The following is a 14056-nucleotide window of genomic DNA, read 5'->3' on the forward strand; positions in this document are numbered from 1 at the left end:
AGTACTCAGCACGTAAGTGGTTTTGTGCAGCTACAAAGTGAAATATGCTATCAATATCAAGCACACATATGTGAGAGTAACTGGTATTTCAACCTATGTCCAACAGAGAGATCTGTTAAGGAATATTGCCGAGAAGCTTCTGCTTTCTCCTTGATCAAAAATATTTGTCAATAATTATACGATTTCTTTTACAAGTTTGGTTTCTTGATAATTCGCTAAAAGAAATGTAATTTTGAATTGCTTCAATGGTTGTCCTCTGCTCTACCTTTAGTGACCAAATTCATCAACATAATAAAGATTATTTTGCAGATGTTTTGGAAAACTTAACTAGCTTACCAGAGAGGTCTCTGGGCTTTATCTGAAAACTCACTAAAGTATAAATGGCTTAGGTCACCATTTGACAGCGTTTTACACAACAGATAACACACTAGACACTAGCAGTAAATGGATCGTTCACTTAAGCCTAATTTCCAGATGTCGGTTATTGAAAATTTTTTACACTTGCCCTGCTTGTGCAAAATCACTGTCACAAGGATTTTCATTCTTTTTAACTGAGATGCAGCACTCCTCTTTATTATTTAATGAGTTGTAGTAGTCTTGTTTCTGTTTTCATTACAGGTTTTACTATTCAGCAAATCACTTCTGAACCACCGCACTATTTTTGTGAATTTGAAATACAATGCAACACAGTAAAATAGAAAATGCAAATTAACAAGCAATACACAGAAGACAGTAAACTGCACCCTGGTGACTGCGATCTGAGACAAGCTAACACAAACTCTGTCATCTGTGTATAAACTAATGTGTCCCAGTTTCAAACTTGGTGGAATTTCAGAGGAAACGATAACTATTCTTACATTTCAAGTATGTGAACTAGGAATAAAACTGCTTCATCATTCTGCTTTTCCTCCAACAGTAACAGGTTGCTTAAAAGATCCCCAGGAATCACGAGTATAGTTCATAGACCCTAGCCTAAAAAACCACTAATGTATGAGGTGGGAGTCATGCTCCAAAGAGGAAGAAGGAAATATAGCACGTACGTCAAATAGTTCTTAAACTATGAAAACTTATTAAACTGTATTCCATTAATTTAAAATATGTAATACAAATAATAGGAGCATATTACGTGAAGAATGTTGAAGCCAAAGATGCTTAACAATTCCAAAGACCGAACTGTCTTTAAGAACTTTATATTTTAGAAGTTTGGAACAGTTGGGGTATCAAATTTAGATTACTTTTATCTACCATTGATGTTGACAAAGGAAATTAATATTTCCTATAAATACATTATACACAAAAGAGAGTAAAGGAGGGGAACCAGCTTAAATTCAGACCAAGTCCAGAACAAGATTTAACCAAACACTTTTGGGTTGAGATTAAAATGAATCCTTACTGTAAATGTATGTGCTGCCATTATCTGCCTTTTAACAAGCACACCTAAGACATGGAGAGCCATTTTGCTATTTTTTACCTATAGGACTTGACTGTCAATGCTAAGGAAAAAGAAATGATTACTTTTAATTCCGTTGTTTACATTTTCATTTTTTAGATATGACTGACTGGGAGATGCTCCCAGCATTCAATGCGTAAGGCCAAATGTTGAACGTTCTACAATGCACGAAAACTAAGCAAGCCTCGATCCGTTTTTTCCCAAACCTTTCAACAAAAAGCCAATCTATGAACACAAATAAAAATTATTTTGAAAACAACAAAATGCACACAGTGTATTGGCTACATTTAGCAAATTTCAATCTTTCCTTTGCTTTTATTTTTACAGATTAAAGAAAACAAAATTGCCACCATTTTTTATAGGCCTGTTTGGAAAAGCAACAATTTATCAGCAAGATTAGCAGAATTTATAATAGAAATTACATCAACAAGTATATTTTTAATCTGAATAACAGTCCACCTTCATGTCTGCATGTCCACATGTTTCAATAAGCGTGACTTTGGTTCTACAACCTTCTCTGGTCCCCCCTGGGAAAGACAGAGCGGGGGTCACATTACTGTGCCTCCAACGAGCACAACAGGCCTGGACTAGTTCTAAATGTCACTTAAAATCAGTTAATTTACCAGAGTAACCCACAGATTAACCTAGGAAAAGTGACAAGGCTAGGTGGGCCATGGACTGGGCCACTGGGCTGGTATGCAGTCTGCATTGTAAAAGGATTCCCAGGAGAAGGGCAGGCAAAACTCTGCCCCACTGTGGCTCTAGTCCAGGAAAACACAGCATCTTTGGATAACTCGTCTGCCCAGGGAGGATGCCTTTTTATAACGCATACCACTAAATCATGATTAGCTGAAAGATGGGTGCTGGAAGTTTCTCCCAAAAATCATCCAATAAAGTATATTATCTCATAGAGAGAAAAAAAATCCAGCAAACCTTTCATGTTCTCACAGATGAGAAATACTAATGCTATGAAAAATTATATTGGTTGTCAAATTTAAAAGGAATCTCATTAAGTACAAAGACAGATGTCTAAGTAGAAATATATAAAATAAACTGAGTTATCTGGCACTGAGACAAGTGGAAAGTCTTGATATCCCAGACCCAAATTTTTAATTTAATGGTAGAATCACAGCAGGTGTAGTTAAACATACTACACTAAAATTTTCTTATAAAATTCTGTTTTAGAAATCCAGAGTTATTTACATCACACTTACATATGTGACCACGATCCCATTATATTCTAATTAAAATCATAATGTACTTTATATATATATTATACATAAATATTATATAGTGAGCTATATACAAACATATATGACATAAATGTTAAAATATCTGCTTCATTTTTAAAGTACTAGTATGTGTATCTGAGAAAATTTTCCCACATAAATAACTAATGAAGCAACATGAAACAGCTTTACCAGGTCAATTCCCATCCTAACTGCTTTTTTTGGTCCCTCTTCTGCTTTATATTTTCACCCTTTGAAGAAATGGTCGTATCTTTTATTGTAAGTTAGTTGAAAGACTAGTTCTTGTGAAAGAAGGAAGAAAAGCAAGTGAAGCGATAAAAGGAAACCCACCTATGGACAACAGTATCTCATGAGTTGATTTTTAATGAAGCAGAATCCTTACTACTTCAAAATATTTGATATGAAAAATTTTATTTTACTGAATTAAAAGACATAAGTTCCTCTGATATGGTACGTGCATTTGAGTAGCAGATATTTTTCAAAAACACTTGATAAACATTTTAAAAATATTATTAAATGTAAATATTATGTTTTATATCAAATCTTTTCTTCATATATGGATGAAATGTAGTATTGTACCTAACAGGAAGTTTAGAATAACTGACTTTACAGAGTATCATATATTAATTAATAAACTCGTATTCTAATTACTTACTATTAAAATAATTAAATACCTTTTGTAGACTGGTAGGATTTAGCTGAGTTTTGTCTATTATTTTCACAGCAACCTAAAAAAAAGAGAATCATTAAAATATATTTGAGAATACATATCTTAATGAATAAAATTTATAAGGAAAACATCTTTTGTTTCATCCCTAACTAGATATAATTTAGCTGTATTTGGTGTTCACATAATTGGATGGTAAAGTTTTGATAATTAGGCAGCCTTAGAATATATTCTATTGACCCAAGTCTTTAACCTATTTGATTCTGAGTCAGTGAAATTACACCTTTGTTAAAGTCATTCCAGGTTTCCCCTTTTAAAGTAAAAGTCATCTGTATCTTCTTCTTTTACTCATGATCTTGATAAGTTACAATTCTCAGAGGGGAGAGGCTTATAAACTTTTAGTGAGTTAAGTATTATGTGGGTAGAAAGATTGGACACCCTAACTTCCTTACAGCAAACTAACAGAATGGATTTAAATGTCCTCTAAGTCTCTGTCTAATACAGCCTGTGTCCCAACAGCTCCTGGGGTCAAAATGGTCAGAGAGGACTAAGTTTAACCGTATGTGACAATAATATTATGTATAGAACAAAATGGAAACTTAACAAAAACATTTTATGACAGATTTTTCATAATGTCCTAACTGGATCCAGTAAACATTATATAATATAGAGTGTTAGATGTTTAACTATTTTTAGTCTTTATTATATGTTATTAAATATATTAATTATTATTTTAAAAACAAATTTTGCTATATAAATACATCTGATTTGAAACACATGGGATTTTAGAAACCCGATTCTCTTATTATCTGAGAAAAACATCTGTATAACACTTGCTCAATGTGGTTTCTAAATAGATAAAAATTAGTGGGTGACTTTCTATACATTTATACCTAATTTACCTCAAGCAGTAATTTAAAAAAAAATTTTATTGAGGTAACAGTGGTTTATAACACTATATAAGTTTCACATGTACAACCTCATTTTCTGCTCCTGTATTCACTGCAGCTTAAGCAGTAATTAAGAAGAAGTTATCCTAGCCCTGTTCATGGGGTCAGGTAAAAATCAGAAATTTTTACAGAAGCCATATAATGAAAGACAGAAGTCTGAGCAAACCTCATCTGCAGCACATCTGATTTATGAGATGCTAATACATAAGGACAATTCTTCTGTGCCATGTATAGATAATTCTATCTACATACATTCCATTCACACATATCCCAGTGTTTACCATACTGCAACTGGTACTTATTCCCAGAATCAGCTGTAGGAAAGCTTTTGTAACTAGATTCTGGAGAGGTCTAAGTAAATATTAAAAGGAATCATGAAAACTTACCTCTCTACTAGTTAGAACATGTCTTGCCAATTTCACTTTGGCAAAATTTCCCTTCCCTATTGTTTTTTGTAAACGGTAATTTCCAATGTGAGGCTGTTCGTCTGTTGCTGACGTAATGGAGTTTCTACACCGAGGGATGTTCTGTCTGCTACTTGATTTGGTCGGCTGGATATGGGGTTCAGTATATCCATCCACAGATGTATGCTGAGGAAAAGGTTACAAGGTTTCACGGTTAATTAAACTACATGATAAAAGGATCGTTTAAAAAACTACAAACAATTTTCATCAGTAATTCATCTCCAATGAAAACAGATTGTACTACACGATTTAAAAACATTTTGAGCATTCCGTTCATAATTTCTACTTGACTTTAGCTCCCTTTGCCAGTGGGAATATAACCATTTAAAATGAAATGTTCTGCATAGCTTTAGGTATATGCTTTTGATTTAAAACAAATACAACTGGTTAGATAGCCAGGAGCCCCAAAGACCATTACTCCTGAAAGGGTGTTATCCCTGTGGGTTGAGAGGACAACACAATCCAAGATTGCTTCATTAAAATGGCAGAACGTCTTCAATGCCAAGGCAAACAACCTCCTGAGTATGGCTCTGTTTCTCTAAACCAGCCCAAGTACTTGTCAGGTTCACTCTTTCATTTGCTGGGCATATAACTTGGCCAGTTGACCTAGCAGCTTCCCACTGTAGGTACACCTCTAATCAATTCCTGCCCAGTCCCCTCACCACCTCACCATGCCCAAGCAGGAGCTATCTACAGCCCGGCCTGAATCCAGTACCTAACATCCACTGCATTCCTCTTCAGTGCCCTTCTCAAGGCAGAGATGTCACTTTGTCTCCTAGTCTCACGATAGCCCACCATCGCATTGAGTAGCTGACTCTGTTCCCCTGCAGGCTCAGCACCTCAAGTCCCAGGTAAAGCTGCCTGAGGAACCCTGTTTCCCCAGCTCTGATTGTTCCTGCTCTTGTCTAGTTTTGTCTGCATTCTGACATAAATAAAATTTCTCTCTCTTTTTGTGAAAACATAGAATGTAACATCTTTATCTAACTGGCATCTTAACAATAGCCGAAGATGAGTAGAACAAATTAGCAAAAGAAGGGGATAATTTTTATTTGCAAAGTAACTAATTCAGACATACATTGTCCCATCTACACCACCAAAAGCTTGTCTAAAAAATTCTGATCAGAAATTTCTTAAAGGCAACTTCGAAGACGACTCCATTTACGAACCTCACGCAAAGCATGACTCACGGTCGTTTCTCTACTTGTTATTACTTTCTGATTTTTTTAAAAACTCAGCTCAGGGTTAAAGGATTTTTTGTGTTTTACACACACTTGCAGCCTGCAGCCTCAGTCTGAGTTAGTGTCCTTCTGGTGTATTTCCACAGCAAACTGTACTTCCATGGATCTCAGCGTCCATTCCACTGCACTGTCATTACACATTCACTTCTTTGTCCCAGCCACCCTACCACGAGGAATCTCAGGGCAGGGACGTTTTCTTTTTACCTTTATATACTCACCACATTGCAGAGTGCCAGATACATAGGAAGGATTCAATAAATCAATAGTTCTCAAAGTGTTGTCCCTGGACCACTACCATCAGCATCATCTGGGAACATGTTAGAAATGCAAATTCCCTGACCCTATTCCACACCTACTGAATAAGAAACTCTGGCAGTGGAATCCAGCAATCAGTGTTTTAACAAGTCCTCCAGGTGATTCTGATGCAGGCCAAAGTTTGAAAACTACTGCAGTAAATAATGCAAGAAGGTGGTAAATACAAAGTTATTCATTGGCTCTCAGAGACTTTTCTATTATCCGAGCATAAACAAGAGATTTTAACTATAATCAATTTCTAACAGTTAGCAGATTGCTATAATATTTCCTACAAAAAATACTTCTCTACCTGAACTTGTTCTGTAAGGACTGTGGATTTGTCTAACACTCAAAATCTAATCTCCTTCTCAACAAAGCTTTCTATGCCTTTTCATAAAGCAGAGTTGATTATCCCTCTCTTCTGTTGCTATCTTTATATCTAGTAAAAACTTCTGTTACTGAACTATCACACCACCTTTTAAGTCCTGTCCATGGTCTGTTTTCACTGTTAGACCTAAAGCTCCTTAAGCCCCAGAAGTTAATATGGTGTTAGGCACAAAAAAGACACTAAATACATACTAAGTTGAAGAAATTTAGGGTCCTTGTGCTCCTGACACCTATACTCAGAATGACTTCTGAGGAATGATGATTTCCTTGCTGTCCAGGTCTTTGATGCGTGTAACAGCAGGATGAGTTAAAATATCTGAGTTGTAACCCAGCTCCCAATGCTGGCTGCAGAGCATATCCTCAAATAAACCAAACTATGACAGACTGAATTATTAGCTCCAAATTTTCACAATCTTTGCCAGGTAACTTTCCAATGTTCTCCCACTGAGGACAGGGTATGGTTCTCACTCTTTGGGCATCCAGTCATGTGATTTGCTTTGGCCAACAGAATGAGTTCAGAGTGGGGCTTCCCTGGTGGCGCAGTGGTTCGAGGGTCTACCTGCCGATGCAGGGGACACAGGTTCGTGCCCCGGTCTGGGAAGGTCCCACGTGCCGCGGAGCGGCTGGGCCCGTGAGCCATGGCCGCTGAGCCTGCGTGTCCGGAGCCTGTACTCCGCAACGGGAGACGCCACAACAGTGAGAGGCCCGCGTACCGCAAAACAAAACAAAACAAAAATATATATATATATGATTTCCTAACTTTCAACATTAAGCATGACCATTTTAAGAGCCAATCAACTTACACAGAATGCATTTATATGAGTCTTAAATTAGAAATTAAAATAGAATATATAGCACATGTTTTATATTATATAATTCTAATTATAAAACACCCACCCAAACAAATATTCCTCCCCTCAAACCCTCATCTTTCCTTTGGACTGCCACAGCACCACTCAGGAGCAGAATCTTTCCTTGAAGAAACTTTGTGAAGGGTAACTTGGGATAACTGATCTCACCCCTTCCTGATCAATAGATTCTTTCTCAAATAGGAAACATGGAAAAAATGTTTAATTTTTAAATGTTTAATGTTCATGGGCTGAATTTATAGTGTTAATAAGAACTATCTCAGCCCTAAGGCTGACAGATATAAGAAATTATGTGAGCTCAATTATATAATATCTGTAAGTTTTAGTCTGCATCTTTAGCTGAAAATACAAATTCAGATCTTGTATTTTCTTTCTTCAAGTTGTCCACTCAATCCAGTAGACACTGAACTCCTTCAGTTTTCTGCAGCAGTGGCAGCATGACCCTAAAGCTGGCCCTGAGTACACAGCATATTCAAAGTAATTATAGGTAATGGTTCCATTAGTTCTTCAAAGCTACATCCCATGGATTACCAGACTTCAGTTCCTGAATAATACTAGAATTTTCCCTGCCTTCAATACCAACTGAAATGAAAGAGCTACTCACTAGCCGTGCATCCTTGGGCAAGTTGTTTAACCTTTATGTGCCTGTTTCTTAATCTGTAAGAGGCAGCTAATAATAAAGCTTACCTCAGAGTCATTCTGAGGATCAGATAAAATAATTTCTGTAAAGGTGTAAATAGTATGTAATAAGAACCATGTAAGTGTTTGTTAATTAAAACTACACTAAACAAATAAACAAAAATACCCCGTTTCCTAGACCAGAACACTAATCCCAAATTTCTGCTATTTCTCTGAGTGTTTGTTGCCTGCAACCATTCCTGTACGAATATCAGTCAGGTTTCTTGTCTGCAAGCAACAGAAAACAACTCAGGCTAAGTCAAATAGAAACGAAAGTTTTGGAAGTCTACTCGTAGACGGAAAAAATCCTGAAGCATGAAACTTATATTCTAGTGAAAGAAAACAAGACTATGCAAATAGCCAAAATAAAATAACTATACTTGGTAATAGGGGGCAAAAAGGAAATAAAATGAGATGATGTGACAGGAATGACTATGGAGGGAGTTGGGGTGAGTGATACCTAAGATAGAGTACATGGAATAAATGATGTTTGAGCTGGACCTGAAAGATGAAAGGAGCTAGATAAACAGGGGATGAGCAATCCAGACAGTGAAATGAATAAATAGAAGAATCCCAAGGTGAGATCATACTTTGTAAATTCAAAGAAGAAACGTACCTAATAAAATGGTACATTATATGGGACATCTTTTCAAAGGGCTACATCTTGAAAATTCAGATGTCCAACTGAATACTATTGGAATTCAAACTGTTTAAGTTACAGATATAAAGCCCTGTACATTTGACCACACAGAGTCAGATTTAAAAGGCAAGAGCAGGTGCAGCCTGCTTACTAATAGGTAATGAATGAATAAGTGAATGCATGAATGAATCAAATAACAAATAAAGAATAAAAAGAGAAACCATTAAAGATAAGCCACATCTCTATCTCACAACCTAATTTCTTTCTAGGTAGTTCTTCTCTTTGGCCTGAATCAAACAACTGTTTAGATCAAAAGAAAATCTAGCTGGGACTAGAATTTCCATTTTCATAATTTTTTGCTAAATGAGAATGGCAATACCCTAGTTATCCAGAGGGAAAATGGTTAAAAAAAAAAAAAAAAAAAAAAAAAGCTATCAATTACTGAAGGGTTACTGTGTGCTAAGAGCTGTATTAGATGTTTTACATGCATTACCTCTTTTAATCTTCACAACGGCTCTGTCAAGAAGCATACCATGATGACCTGTTTTATTTATTTATTTAATTTATTTATTTTTGGCTGCGTTGGGTCTTTGTTGCTGCACGCAGGCTTTTCTCTTGTTGTGGCGAGCGGGGGCTACTCTTCGTTGTGCTGCGTGGGCTTCTCATTGCGGTGGCTTCTCTTGTTGCGGAGCACGGGCCCTAGGCGTGCGGGCTTCAGTAGTTGTGGCATGCGGGCTCAGTTGCTCCATGGCGTGTGGGATCTTCCTGGACCAGGGATCGAACCCTTGTCCCCTGCACTGGCAGGCGGATTTCTAACCACTGTGCCACCAGGGAAGTCCCTGATGACCTGTTTTAGAGATAGGGAAAGTAGTGGCTCAGAGAGGTTATGTACCATTAGACCCGGACCCTTCTAGTTAATGCCAGGTTCTACATAAGTATCAATTAAAGTGCATATATGTGTATGTTGGGGTGGGTTGTGATCCTTATGGAGCTTCTAGCTCCATGTGCTTTTCTCTGGATAAAAAATCTCAAAAACAAAAGCAAACAAAAAACTACTGGACATATTTTATGCTATTCCTAACATTGCTAGTGTAATGGTCATCTAGAAAGTTACCAACTCCCAGGAATAATATTGACCACACTAGTAACATATCAAAAAGAAAACTGGCATTCATTTCATTTAAACTACATAGTGAGTAGAGTTAGCCAAATAGCTGGAATTCTGAGGAAACAGAGATGGTTGTCCTATTTTTGAAAAATGAGATGGTTTATGCTCTAAGTGCAAGTAAAAGGAAAACTTTTTTTTTTTTTTTTGCAGTACGCGGGCCTTTCACTGTTGTGGTGTCTCCCGTTGCGGAGCACAGGCTCCGGATGTGCAGGCTCAGCGGCCACGGCTCATGGGCCCAGCTGCTCCGCGGCATGTGGGATCTTTCCGGACCGGGGCATGAACCCGTGTCCCCTGCATCGGCAGGCGGACTCTCAACCACTGCGCCACCAGGGAAGCCCAAAGGAAAACTTTTTATTTTGGGTGCAGCTTTTTAATTGACTAAACTTTTCTGACTTTGTTGTTAAAACTGGAAAGTAGCCTGGAGATTACAAAGTTCAGGGCAAACTGAATGTGGCTTACAAAATCAAAGCAAAACAGGCACCTTAGAAGTCAATCAGCATCTAAACTTCCACAATTTTGCTCACTGTATTCACGCCATAGGTAAATATACCTTGAAATTAGGTCCCAATTTTAATTGCTAAACTCAGATCCTCCCACAAGGATGTATTACACTTAGGTATTTTCCTAGGCAAGGAAGAGATTTTTCCACATGTTGCATCACCCGCTTGGATAAGGTTTATTTCTTTTTATTATTTTCACTATCCATCAATGATTGTCAAATCAGATATTAAAAAGGACAAGTACTACCTCTCCCCAGACACAGAATTAGCGACAAGTGAGTAGGAAGCACTCTCCCACAGGGCACTCACAATGGAGTTTGGGAATGCAGGGTCAACAGAAAGTCATCAAAGTAACTCCAAAGCCTCTGGCTTCATCTTATTTTTTGAACTATGTCTCCCATCTCACTACTCAGTGATTCGTTTACTCACTCATTCAATCAACAGAAATTTACTTTGACCTACTATATGCATATCCTACAGTGCCAGAGAATCGAGAGAAATCTAAATATAAAAAGTCCCGGTCCTCATAAAGTTTACATTTTAGCAGAGGGAGAGGTAAAAGGAAGAGAGAAGGGTAATACGTATGCAAACCAATAAAGAGATAAAATGCCAACCAGTGGTTCATGGTATAAAAAGAGAAACCAGGGAGGGTAAGGAACTGGAAAGTAAGGGTGGTCATGGGTGGTCTCTGATGAGATGACATTTAAGAAGAGGCCTGAATGAAATGAACGAGTCTAGAAATCAACAGAGGTCTGGGCTGGAGATATTAATTTGTAAGTAATTCCTTGCAAAAATAAGTACTTCACATTCATCTTTCTCTTTGAAACATCTAAGTTGAAAAATAAAATTACATTTATATGTTGTCTCTTCCCATGTGTGTGTGTACACATAAACACACTCCCCCAAAATCTATTCATCTTGATCCCTTGAACATTTTTTTCAAGTTGAGGATAGGTATTTTCCAACCATGAAGAAGGAGCAAACATGTACCAGAGGATAAGAAAACCTGTTAATTTTCAAAATGGATTTAGATTTTCTCCTTTGTGAATGTCCTCTGGCCACACTTGAAAAGGCGATACTGACTGAGGGGGATACTAAAAAGAGAAAGAAAACAAACTCTCTCCAAATTATTGAACAGTGAATAAATATGGTTCATTATTCTCAGCTATGGTTAGCATCATGGTTTTATTTTTATAAAACCATATCAATTTATTAAAGCTTACTCTAACATCAAAGTAAATCATGATCTTTTATAACAGCCACTGAATCTACTGGGTGACTGAATATTCAAATGTTCCTGAGAAGTCTTATCATGTATTAGACCTGAAGTTAGGGATGCCACAGCTCACTTCCCAGGACTCTAGAACATGCTGCTTTTGCACACCACAACTACTCTTTGGTCAGCTGATAGCACCATTACAGGCCATGACAATTTAGAACCAATAACCAAATTTCTATTTCTCAAAGTCATTTTTTAAAAAGTAGGGAAATTATGCTTCCAATATTGGATAAATAGTTTGTATCTGACTAACCGATCAGCAGAAAAAATACAATCTCTAGACAAAATATTAAAAACAATTGTTTCGTGGCCTGGAAGAGCCACAAAAAGCAGGCAAAAACTGACGGGAGACTGATCTTTGTAAAAAGGGAACCAAATAGGGTGAAATTTTTAGTTTTACAGTTTCTACCTGGGGGCAAACTCCGGTCCACCTATTCCTAGTGACTGAAATTTAAGCACAAAGCAACAGTCTTACTGGCTAAAGGAGTCAGAGGATGGAGCTGGGGGCTAAAAAAAATTGACTGGAGAGTGATAAAGGAAACTGGCAAAAATAAAGTCACAAAGAATAAAACTCTGAAATCTTTATATAAACTACAGGTTCTTTATTGAGTCCTAAACCAAACGTGAGCAAGAGAAACTCCAAGGAACATGTCAGAAGGAGACAGCTAGAAAGTTAAGGAAATAACAAAGATTTGGCTGTTGCCCACCGTAGGGAAGGGAAGGCTAAATTTGAAGTCTGAGTTAAGCCAAATTAACTTCCTGCCAAATCAACACTTTTTAGAGAAAGATAACTAAATCCGGAGTCTCTGTATAGTATTATCAACAATGTCCAGTGTATAACCAAAACTTACTAGATACGCGATGGAACAGAAGAATGAGACTGTCAAGAGAAACAGCAGTCAATAGAAATACACACCAAGATGTTCTAGAAGTTGGACAACAGGCAAGAACTTTAAAGCAGTTATGATACATACATTTCTAAAAGTAAAGGAAAATATGATTGGAAAATTCAAACAGATGGAAAATATCAGCAGAGAAATGGAAACTATAGTAAAGAAGCAAATAGAAATTCTAGAACTGAAAGTACAATACCTAAAAAGAACAATTCACTGGAAAGGCTTACAGTAGACTGCAAAGGAGAAAAGGTCAGTGAACTTGAAGACAAATGAATAAAAATTAGCCAGTCTGAAGAACTGAGAATAATAATTAGCCAATCTAAAGAACTGAGAAGATTAAACAAAAATGAAGCAAGTGCCCCTATGATCTCTGGGTCAATATCACACAGACTAACACATTTGTAAATGGGGTACTAGAGAAAGAATACGAAGGAAATGAGGGAGAAAAACTTACTTGATGTAATAATGGTCATATAATTCACCCAAACTGTGAACTCCAAGCCGGATAAATTCAAAGAAAACCAAAAGTAGGTACATTACGGTCAAACTGCTAAAAACCATGTATAGAGGGGGAAAAAATCCCTAAAAGGAGTCAGGGAAAAACAACACAATACATACAAAGGAATGACAATACAAATGATAGTTCACTTCTTATTAGAAAAACTGGTGCTCAGGTGACAGTGGAAGTTTTTAGATGTGCTGCAGAAAAAACAAATGCAACTCCATATCCTTTACCCAGTAAAAATATTCTTTAAAAAAAAGAAGGCAACTATTGTAAATCAACTATACTTCAATAAAAAATGTAATAAAGACAAAATAAAGACATTTTTAGATGAACAAGAACTGAAAGAATTTGCTGCCAGAAGACATACGCTATACAAAATGCTAAGGATAATTTTTCCAGCCAAAGGGAAGTGACCATAGATGGTAAGTTGAATCTACAGAAAGGAAAAAAGAGCTCTGGAAATGATAAATATGTGGGTAAATATAAAACAGCATGTATTTTTTCATCTCTTAATTTCTTTAAAAGACATATGACTATTTAAAGCAAAAAAGTATAACACCATACTGTGAATTTTATAACATAAGCAGATATATGTGAAAACAAAAGCACAAAGGTCAGGGGAATTAAAAGATTCTTATAAGATTCTAACATTTTATCTGAACTGGTACAATACTACCCTACGTAGACTGCAAAAATATATGGGTGCGTTCTGTAATCTCTAGAGCAACCACTGGGGGAAAATGCACTGGAAAAGATACAGAGGCACTGGTAAGTCAACAGAGGAATTAAAATAGAATACTAGAAAATATCTGATTAACTCA

At 36.7% G+C, this 14056-nt stretch overlaps 1 protein-coding gene across 6 annotated transcripts in view; it reads right to left on the reverse strand.

Moving 5' to 3' along the window:
- MARK1 (microtubule affinity regulating kinase 1) overlaps positions 1 to 14056 on the reverse strand; it is a 141383-nt gene that overhangs the window by 61157 nt on the left and 66170 nt on the right. For all 6 annotated transcript variants that reach the window (XM_067729714.1, XM_067729717.1, XM_067729716.1 and 3 more), the window contains exons 2-3: positions 4704 to 4907; positions 3375 to 3428 (exon numbers count right to left, since the gene is read on the reverse strand). In XM_067729714.1, coding sequence (XP_067585815.1) covers positions 3375 to 3428; positions 4704 to 4907 — 258 coding nt within the window. The remainder of the gene's footprint in view (positions 1 to 3374; positions 3429 to 4703; positions 4908 to 14056) is intronic.

Source organism: Pseudorca crassidens, chromosome 2, assembly GCF_039906515.1.
Source record: "Pseudorca crassidens isolate mPseCra1 chromosome 2, mPseCra1.hap1, whole genome shotgun sequence".
NCBI lineage: Eukaryota > Metazoa > Chordata > Mammalia > Artiodactyla > Delphinidae > Pseudorca > Pseudorca crassidens.